Raw genomic sequence first — 10,408 nt, 5'->3', positions numbered from 1 at the left:
GCTCATGAAGGACAAGAACTGGGGGCTCAGACACTAAAATGTTGGAGAGGTAAGACTCAGAAAAGTGAAGATCTTCAGTGTCACAAAACATGATCTGACAAAACTGTCTCACCCTTATTTATTAGTGTGAAACATTACATGTGGCTTTCTCTTGTTTCAGTTTGTGTCGGATAAAATAGAATCAGCCTGTGCTCCATATTTAGGCCCTGATGCAAACACACTCTGAGTCATTATACATTCAGTGTGTTCATAACACTTGACATGTTTTAACCACTTCTGTCAGTTCAAAGCCCGATAACGTAATCCCAGACATTTACCAGGTTTTATGCTTCTAATGTGACATCCTCTTGGAAATTGGATAAAATAAACAGTCATCCTGTCAACGGCAGAGGCTCTCAGCTGGCTGAGACCTCCATGACACGCATTAATATCATCCCACACAGAGTTCAAACACACTGAGAGCTGCAGACTTCAAGCGTTCACCCAGAGATTTTGCTGTACTCAGATGCCCCCTAGAGGTCAGATCTTATAACACTGCAGAAGAAACCGCTTTATTATATTTGCTTAACATAAAATAGACGATTTAACATAATCTGGCATCTCATTTTGTACAGTACATACACATATACACACTTAAAAATGTGCATTCATTTACTAATAAACAAATTATCTTAAAATTTCACTCTCCAGAGTTTACATTACAGATCCAGCGTGTGAGAACAGGAAGAGAAATTGTGCATCTTTCAGCATGAGAGATTTAAGTTCTCCATCCTTGTGCAGCAGGATGAATAGAAAATCAACTCAAGCTGCCAAAACAGTTGTTTGGCTTCACACTTGTGGATAGAAAGTATCTAAATGAGTATTTACACTAGACTTTCCAAACTATTTTGAAACTTGATAACTTTGTTTTAGTAATTTTTTCATAATTCTGTGATTGAAAATCAAATTGTTGTAAACCATTGAATTAATCACCAATATCCTGATAATGAATCAATTATTTGAGCATTATTTGAGTAAGTCAATTCTCTGATTCCAGCTTCTTAAATGTGAATATTTTCTGGTTTCTTTTCTTTGGGTTTTTGACAAAACAAGACACAACTATGATCAACAATTTTTGATGTTTTCTGAAGTTTTATAGAACTAAAATCGGTTAATTGTGGAAACAATCACCAGATGTATCAACAATGATAATAACTGTTAGTTGCAGCCCTAGTTTACACAGAAGCCTCACCATTGGTTGAACAGTTGTTGATGATGCAAAGATTAAATCTGCAATGACATGTCTGCATCAGGTTAGTAAGCATGAACTTTAACAAGATTGTGACGGTGTGACTCTGAAAGCGTTTTTTAAAATAATAAATATACAGCTTGAGAGCCATGAAATGTGAAATATGATATCACCCAGATACTGGGTGCTTTTGAGAGAGCCATCCATGAACTGTTGCAGGAATAAATAACCCTGTCATGTGGCTCTCAGATTTTCACTTTATAATAGACATCCCTGTTTGTTTATGCTTTTGTAGGTCCTATACATGAAGAAATGCTGAAAATAAATATGTTGAGTTTCTCTCTTCACACAATCAGTCCATCTGCTACACCTTTTATCTAATAAGACACAGTGAGCTGACTTCTGTTTACTCCTGCAACACATGCAATAATGATAATAACAATTATCATTCAGTTGTCTTCAGCTGTCAGAAAAACTGTGCAACACCTGCAAAACCAGTGTGAGGTAGCATCCCTGCCCCATCCACCTCCTCCTCGCTGAGAGCTGTCATCTGGTTGCTGCTTCTATTTCAGGAGCTGCTGATGTTGACAAAAAGCAGCGCTGCCATGGCCAGAACCACCACCACAGTCCCCTCTATCATTCTGCCCTCTTTCCACTTTTTGTACCTCTGCTTTTGCATCTCCTCCATGTGCTCTTTCCTGGCTCTCATGTCCTTCTCCCTCTGCAGCTGCTCCCCGTAGTGAGCCTGATAAAAGGCGTCAAAATCGAACATGGTCTTACCCCCGGCTTGGGAGAACCTCCTTGCTCTGTATTGATGCTGCTGCTGATGTGGGGAGCCTGTGGGTCTGCTCGGGGTCTCTTTGGAAGACGGTCTCCCTGAGAGGTCTGACTGGCTCAGGATACCACGGTCGTACTTCCTCCTCAGGCTGATGTTTCCCAGCACCGCATAGGCCTCGCTGATCTTAGAGAAGCGCACATTGGCTTCCTTGTCCTCTGGGTTCTTGTCAGGGTGGTAGATGAAGGACTGCTTGTAGTAGGCCGTCTTGATCTGGGCCTGCGTAGCACTGGGGGACACTCTGAGGATGTCATAATAGCCCATCGTGCTTCTGTACAGAGGTGGAGCATCGTTTGAGCTGCTGTCACTCCTCCAGCTGTAGCTTCGACGAGTTGTAGATGCTTCCAGGGTATCAGGATGCAGGTTCAGACGCCTCACTCTCAGTCCACGACCCGGTGTCTCTGATCCCTGCTCTGCCAGGATGAAGATGACGGTACAGAAAGCTCGGAGCTGCTGAGAGGACCTGAAGGTGTCAGAGTGGAGGGAAGCAGCTCCTCTGGCCCAGGTTGTCATCCTGCTAGGCAGCAGCCTCTGCTGGAGGAGAGGCTGCAGTCTGGCTGAGTGGTACAGGGCTGTTCTATAAGCTTCTAGGGTATCTGTGGTGTGAGATAATTGAAATGAATCCAAAGAAGTGGCACAACACAAAGTCACAATTTCCAGATGACTTTCACCTGTTCTCACTCTGGGAACATTCGCTAACTTTCGTTGTGCTGCTCTCCGTTTTGACTTAACTTCACGTCGATCCTGGGTCGATTCCTCTTTTGTTCGACTTTCACTGAATGAGCAGTTTACCAGCAGAGACCCGGGGCTCTCCCCGGTGCACACCTGTCGACCCTGACTGTTTCTGAGGGCGGACAGTCGGTAAACTCCGCTCCCCAGCCGCTGACCGACCTCCGCCATTTTGCCGAGGACGGAGCGGCGAGATTGCCGGAAAACCAACGGCAGCGTCCGGCTACGTCACAGAACGAGGAACCAATAAGAGTCAATGTTTACAGGAAGTACTTATCATACAACACCAATCATTTTGCAGAATGCCGGGACACTAAACAGTTATATATTTGGTGGATAACAAATCGATTTGCAGGTACAAACTTTAAAGATCGGCTTTAAAAAAAAGATAAAGAGGTTCATTAAACAAAAAAAGTCATTGCCTCTTTAAAAATTAGAATAATAGTAATAAAGGTTTGATTCGGTATTAATTAATGTACATAGTGCAGGCTAATAATGTCTATGAAACCCAAAGGCACATTGTTTTTACACTTTCTTTCTTTCTTTCTTTCTTTCTTTCTGTCTTTCTTTCTGTCTTTCTTTCTTTATTCTTTCTTTTTTTTGTTATTGTCATTCAGAATAACAACTTGAAATGGTTGTATTCCATATACATAAAAGCGGAAATTTGAAGGGTGGAAAGTATTTTAGACTAAACTAAATATATTTAAGAACGCTTAGTGTAAAAACAAGTCATTAATACTAGAATTAGCCTATGTAAACAGATGGCAGCCTATACATTGTGCAATTCCCTCTTTTTTGTTTTATGTAATTTGTTCATTTTATTTCTTGATGACTGGCTACTGCTTGTATAATTTCTTACATTTTTAAAACAGAGTAAATGCCGTATGTTGTTTTAATATGTTCTGGTCGACAGTTGAAAAGACTGTTAAAATTGTTAATGTGAATTTAGTTATTTCATTTATTTAGATTTGATGTCTTTTTATTTTTCCATTCATCCATGTATCTTTTTTAAATATATTATATTATTGTGTGTGTTTGTGTTTGTGTAACAGTATACATTTTCACATCATACTGTATACTGCCAGTCAGAATCTACCTCGGTGCTCAGTAGGGGGCGATGTAGGAGTCCATTTCCGTGGATTACCTTAATTGACTCGACGAAGAAGTAGTTTTAACGTCGCTTGCGTGTGACGTCATTGCTTTTCACGTGTGGACCGTCTGCTACCACAACATTTAGCTTGTTTATGAACCGATATTACAGTTTAACGCCTTGTCAATAGAGACCGACACTCACACAGGGATAGCTATGGCCTCCAGCTGTCGACGGCCTGAGCACACAGCTCCTCCAGAAGTGGTCAGTGACGCTGTTTGTTGTAGCTTTTAGCTGCTAGGCTAACTGTGGAGACTCACCTGTTTTTAGCAGAAGCGTTTAGGCTCTTTAAAGTCCCCTCTTCTGGCCTGAGGCAATACAACTAGCTAGTATGCATACGTTAATGATGTTGACTAGACAGAAGGCTAAATACTCTATACTAATTCTTCTTTATTAGGCGAATTAGCTCTAGCTAGATGTTTGAGTCTGTTGTAAGGTACATACTGTGGCTGCAGTGGAGTCAGCTGGCAGCTAATGTAATGACTATTATTTTCTTTTTAGGTTTTTACTTTTTCTGTTCCGCCTTCTGCTTCTCACCTTAGACTTCTCTTGTCGGTGGAGTGTATAATATGTTATATTGTCTTCCTGAGTTTCTTGCTTTTTTTTTTTTTTTTCTTGCTTGTTGGTCAAAGCACCTTTGTAAACTCTGTTTTTAAAGGTGCCATAAGTGCATCCCCAAATATTATTTTCACGGGCAAGTTCATTTTCTTCTGTAATTTAATTTAGTAAGTGAAGCTTCAATATATTCTAAATTCATTACACATAACGTGAAATATTTCAAGCCTTTTTGGTTTTAATTTAGATGATTATACCTTAGTTACAGCTCACAGAAATCAAAAATCCAGTATCTGAAAATAACATATTACAGAAGACCACTCAAAAAAAGGGATTTATGATTATTATGTTATTATTAAAATTGTTTTATTGATGTTTTAATCAAATTTTTTTTCTTATCCATGCAGTTCTACAATGAAGCAGAGGCAAAGAAATACTCTCAAAAGTGAGTGAGACTCTTATTTGTGCATAACTTCCTGACTGTTCACTGTGTTTGAAGGGAAAATCCACCTCACAATGTCTGTCAACAAATAATTTTTTTATCTTATAAAGAGTAGCATCAGGTGCATTTTGTCAATTGATTAAAAATCACACAAATGAATTAAAGAGGTGCTTCATAGACAGAATAAAAACACATTAAACATATTTGGATGGATCATGAAATCAAAGCTCAGAGTTATTAAGTCACTAATTCAAATATGTCACATCATCAACTTTTTCTGAGGTAGCATAAAGAGACTACAACTTGCCATTTGTCGTGCAACCAAGTATTGTGGTATGACAAATAATTTAACATTGAAAGTCACTGGTATTTATAGCCATGTTTTAAATCCTGTTTTAAGTTGGATTTACCGTTTGAATGAAAAACCTTTTGTACAGAATACCTTGTCTGATACTGTGGACTTGCTTTAGAGCAGTAGTTGCTTTAGTTGTTACACGTTGAGATTGTTTCTTCAAGAATGTCTTTCTATATAGGAGGTAACATATCAAACTGTAACCGAAATCTTTGTTTTGTTGCTTCACAGCTCTCGAATGATTGAGATCCAGACCCAGATGTCAGAGAGAGCTGTAGAGCTTTTAAATCTTCCTGAAGAACAGTCATGCTACTTGCTAGATGTGGGGTGAGTGGGGGGGACACTGACTATGTTTACATGCCGTATTACACTATTACCTTCATAAAAAGAAAACTTTACTTAAGAAATAAAAACACTCATTGTTTTGGTAAGTTAATTGTTATATTTAACATTGTCTAAATTGGATGTTCATTGTCTTTCTCTTAGATGCGGCTCTGGTCTCAGTGGAGACTACCTGTCAGAGGAGGGACATTACTGGGTTGGAGTCGACATCAGCACTGCAATGTTAGGTTAGTTTGACTGCCTTACATTTAAACGAGAAGCTTCAACAGAACATCTATCTTAATGAAATACAAGTTAAATGATGTCTTTCCAGATAAATGGATCTACTTTCTGACATGGACCGAGAAAAACTTAGCAGAGGGAAATGACTGGTTCCCTTGGCATGCTTTGTTGTCATATTGGTATCACTAATATAATTTCTGAAAAATTTTGCACGTCAATCCAGAATGAAAACATAAACCAATTTTCCTTAAACATTGTGTAGCACTTGAATATATTCCCAAAATGTTGCAGCTGCTCATAGAATCTAGACATTGACCTGTCAGAAGAAAAAAAATCGTCTAAGCAGATAAATGTCTCTGTTTTTCATAATAATTTCCATCTTCAATTAAAGTCCATCAAACTTAAAATAACTTTTTTTTTCAACTTTTCCCCTGCCCTGTCATTAAGGTTGTTGTCACCAATTTTCTTATATACACTCTAATGTTAAGTGTTGTGATTCATAGATCACCATGAATACCAAGTAAAAAAATCTTAGCATCATTTTTTATGCACTTTTTATAGAATGTGCAACTTGTTTTAAGTCTGTTGGTTTTGCATCATAAACACTGATTAAATCAGAAGTTTCTGTTTTTTTCCCTGCTGCATGACATTTTAACTGTTGCACAAAACGGCTAGATCATTACACATGTTCATATTTTGTCTTTATTATTTCATCTTCCGTGTGTCAGATGTTGCTTTGGACAGAGAAGTAGAGGGAGACCTTTTAGTCGGGGACATGGGCCAGGGGATGCCTTTCCGACCCGGCACTTTTGATGGTTGCATCAGGTGAAGAACAAATCATGCCTGTTGTGAAAACACACTAGGATATTCTCTGGATTCATTTTGAATTTTTTCTGACTCAATTCTTTTCTATTTTATGTTTTGCTTTATTCCCTGTCAGTATTTCCGCCCTGCAGTGGCTCTGTAACGCTGACAAGAGGTCACATAGTCCGCCGAAGAGACTCTACACCTTCTTTAGTTCGCTATACTCTTCTTTGGTGAGGTTTTATCACTCTTGTTGACTTCACTGACAAAAATTCTTACACCCTGATGCCATATTTGATAATTGAGGCCTTAACTAACTCCTCCTTTCCTTTGTCTTTCAGTCAAGAGGCTCACGTGCAGTTTTTCAGCTTTATCCAGAAAACTCAGAACAGGTAATTTCAGTTTGTTAATGGTGGCTGTGAAACCTGAGTTTTTCTCCTGATTCTCTTCCTCACCCTCAGTCTTATTCCCTCCCTACAGCTTGAGCTGATCACAACGCAGGCCATGAGGGCAGGATTCAGTGGAGGCATGGTGGTGGATTATCCCAACAGCAGCAAGGCTAAAAAGTCAGTACCTACCAGACGCTGGGTTTTTATTTTGACACCTTCAGCAGCAGCCGTCTGCAATTGATTCCTTCTTAATAGCCTGTGAAATTAGCAGCCGTGTACTTGCAACACAAGGCTAATTAGAACACGATGACATTCATATTGACTCGACCGTTTGTCACATTTATCTCGTGATGAATTATCACACATTAAAATACACATTTACATATCGCATTTGTTTCCAGGTTCTTCCTGTGTCTGTTTGCTGGAGCATCAGGAGTCCTGCCCAAAGTAAGTAAAAGAGAAGTTAGTGTTTTATTGTGGATGTGTGCATTTCCTGTCTGCTACATCATGATGATTGTGATCATCTTTTGTTTATTTCAGGGTTTGGGTTCAGAAACTTCGGACAGATCTGTTCAGGACCAGGTCCAGTTTTCAGGACAGAGGTAAAGATATTCACATGAGCTGCAATCAGATTAGTGTGATAGCTGAATTAATCTCTTTACATAGTTGGAGAAGCAGAGTTTGGTTCAGCAACCAGAGTTAACATGGATTTATGTTTATTGGTTTATAATTACACTGTATGAATCTATAAAAGATGCTGTGTGATGAGATGCAGCCTGAGGCCATTGGATGAAAATTATGAAAACATATTTGTTCTTCGTTTTCATAAAATGCTCACCGCTGAAATGAAAATGCAACTGTCCACACAAAGTATTTGAATATCAAGCGTTGTGAAACATTGGGATCTGGGAAATTATGTTTGCTGTGTTTCATAAATGATAGATAAATAATAAAAAACAACAAAAGGAAAAAAAATAACTAAAAACAATACTTCCACCATACAACATCAGACTGACTCCGTCCTAGGTGTCCCAAGTCCCAAAAAAAGGCATGTTGTCCATTGTTTATTTTTTATTTTATTATATCAATAATTTAACTAGTACTGGAAAATAAAGACCAGTTTTGTTACAGCCTGCAAGGTGATAGCAAATTTTACAAGTGAATTGAACAGCGTTACCCATTATTAACTAACAATCATGTTATACATGGCATCTGTCACTCAGAAGCCCATTTCTCCACTTGGTCTCTTCACATCATGACTCAATTTCTCTTGTTGTTTCTGTGTATTTTCTAATCCTTCTCTACTAAGCTTTAGTTGCAGCCCTACTTTACTCTGATTTGTATTATCCACTTTAGTAAAAACAGCCAGTTAAAGATTCGGATGTATTAGCTGCCATTAGGGTCAGTACGCAGGTCTTGGCCGTGTGAAGTGCAGGTTCAGTCATACCTGCTTTGATGAAGCCAACAGACCAAGAGTAATGTGAAAAGGGTCAATCGTCCTGTCTGACTTGAAACCCTGTCGGGCAGCTTTTCCTCTCTTTTACATAACGATGTTCAACTGGCAGGACTCTAAAACATTTTGCATCAGAGGCAGAGATTTGGAGGCGGTTTGACACAAAGAACAAGGTGTGTTTCTACAGAAGATAATTAGCCACTGTTTGTTTTTGCACAGATGCCGGTTCAAGAACATGAAAGGAAAATCAGCGAAGAAGGGACGAGACTGGATCTTAGAGAAGAAGGAAAGGAGGAGGAGACAAGGACGGTATGTATACGACTGGTTTGAACTCATTATGGTCATAAATATTCATGTTCTAAATAATGTAATATACTTAAGTCTAGATTAGCTGCATTCTGTGACACTAGCTGACACCTCTTCTGTCTCTACTGTGTGTTTGTTGGCCTGCAGGGAGGTTCGGGCTGACACAAAATACACTGGACGTCAGAGAAGACCTCATTTTTAGCTCTGAGTCATGCAGCTGTGCCTTCATTAGCTCCCGTCTGTTCAACCCTGCACACAGTCACCTCTGGAACTGCAGTGTTTGATCTCAGCTCTTTAATTAAGTGGATGAGATGCAAGAGTAAAGTGCTATCAAGGCTGAATCATTTTTATATTTGGTCGAGTGGTTGGCAATTTGTTTCTCCCAGATTGTTGTAAGACTGACGTCTCCACGTTGGCTGGAAGATGGACATCGTACGCTCTGCAGACAGAATGACAGCTACAACAGTCTCATAGAAATTCAATATTTTATAAATGAACAAATGTCACATTTCCAATCTCTGATCAGCTGTTTATTGTATTATGCAGAATTTTATCAATTAAAAATCTGCATAACCAGAGAGTCGTGTTATATGTAGTTATTTTCCCAGGATTAAGGTGAAATTGAAAAAACAACTTGAGCTGTTTTGAATAATGCACTGCTTCAAAATCATGTAAGAGAAACACCCTGTAGAGAACATGGGATATGCAAAATGATACACACACAGTACATATTCATGTAGATGTTTCATAAAGATAATGTGATTACAAAAAAAGAAGAGAAAGTATTAAAACACGCTCATAAGGGGATAATAGAATGACATTAACTTTAGATCAAATAAAATGACAGTTTGCTGCAGCAACATTCCCTAAATAACATTTTGGATGATTTTTAGTTGTGTAAATGTAATTGTTTATGTGGACACATATCAGGAGACCTGCTGTATAACAGAATAACATGTCTGCCATTGATAAGGTCGCTAAAATAAGTGAAAAGAATAACATATACCACAGTCACGGTTCAATATGGTGGATATGGACTTTAGAACATTGAATTAAGTTTTCCAATTATCTGTTATCTATATGAAAATGTAAGTGGCAAGCGTTATACAGACTGTCAGTAATTGCCTGGGGAAGTTTCATGAAGATATCTAGGCTTTTACGTCGAGATGTTACCATAAATCAAATCAAAACAGTTTATTTATAGAGCCTAAATCCACAATCACATTTCCTCAGTGGGCTTTATAATCTGTACAGTGAGCAGCATCCTTTAGACCTTCAATTGAAGTGAAGAAAAACCTTTTAACATGGAAAAAAGGTGGAAGAAACTTCAGGAAAAGCCACAGAGGAGGGATCCCTGTACCAGGACGGACAAATGTGCAATAGATCTATCAATGTCGCAGATCCAGATGTGAAGAACAGAGCAACGAAATCACAATTTACAGATTTAACTGACAGAATCCTCCTACTCACCTGTAGTGATTCCAATATTTCATTGTATTACTTGTATTATTTATTTATTGTTTTATTTATATATTTTTAACAATGCAGGCTTGTAAAAGAAACTGTATTTGATAAAAAAAAAAAAAAATCCAGATTATTTT

General features: G+C 38.4%; 2 protein-coding genes across 2 annotated transcripts; one reads left to right on the top strand and one right to left on the bottom strand.

Annotated features, from left to right (window-relative positions):
* Positions 1–93: 93 nt before the first annotated feature.
* Positions 94–3,014, bottom strand: dnajc30b (DnaJ (Hsp40) homolog, subfamily C, member 30b). Its single transcript, XM_030392477.1, has 2 exons — positions 2,795–3,014; positions 94–2,659 (listed from the first exon to the last, which is right to left on the bottom strand). Exons 1-2 carry the CDS (start codon positions 2,961–2,963, stop codon positions 1,797–1,799), a joined length of 1,032 nt encoding a protein of 343 aa, XP_030248337.1. The 5' UTR covers positions 2,964–3,014; the 3' UTR covers positions 94–1,796.
* A 918-nt stretch (positions 3,015–3,932) lies between these two features.
* On the top strand, positions 3,933–9,385 carry bud23 (BUD23 rRNA methyltransferase and ribosome maturation factor). The gene is made up of 12 exons (XM_030438578.1): positions 3,933–4,146; positions 4,905–4,942; positions 5,523–5,618; positions 5,778–5,860; positions 6,584–6,680; positions 6,796–6,892; positions 7,001–7,051; positions 7,140–7,225; positions 7,450–7,495; positions 7,589–7,650; positions 8,721–8,810; positions 8,955–9,385. Exons 1-12 carry the CDS (start codon positions 4,099–4,101, stop codon positions 9,007–9,009), a joined length of 849 nt encoding a protein of 282 aa, XP_030294438.1. The 5' UTR covers positions 3,933–4,098; the 3' UTR covers positions 9,010–9,385.
* Positions 9,386–10,408: the final 1,023 nt, after the last annotated feature.

The sequence above is a fragment of the Sparus aurata genome, chromosome 2, assembly GCF_900880675.1.
Source record: "Sparus aurata chromosome 2, fSpaAur1.1, whole genome shotgun sequence".
Lineage (NCBI taxonomy): Eukaryota > Metazoa > Chordata > Actinopteri > Spariformes > Sparidae > Sparus > Sparus aurata.
Note: the sequence above shows the minus strand (reverse complement) of the source record. Positions and strands in the feature narration are given on the sequence as shown.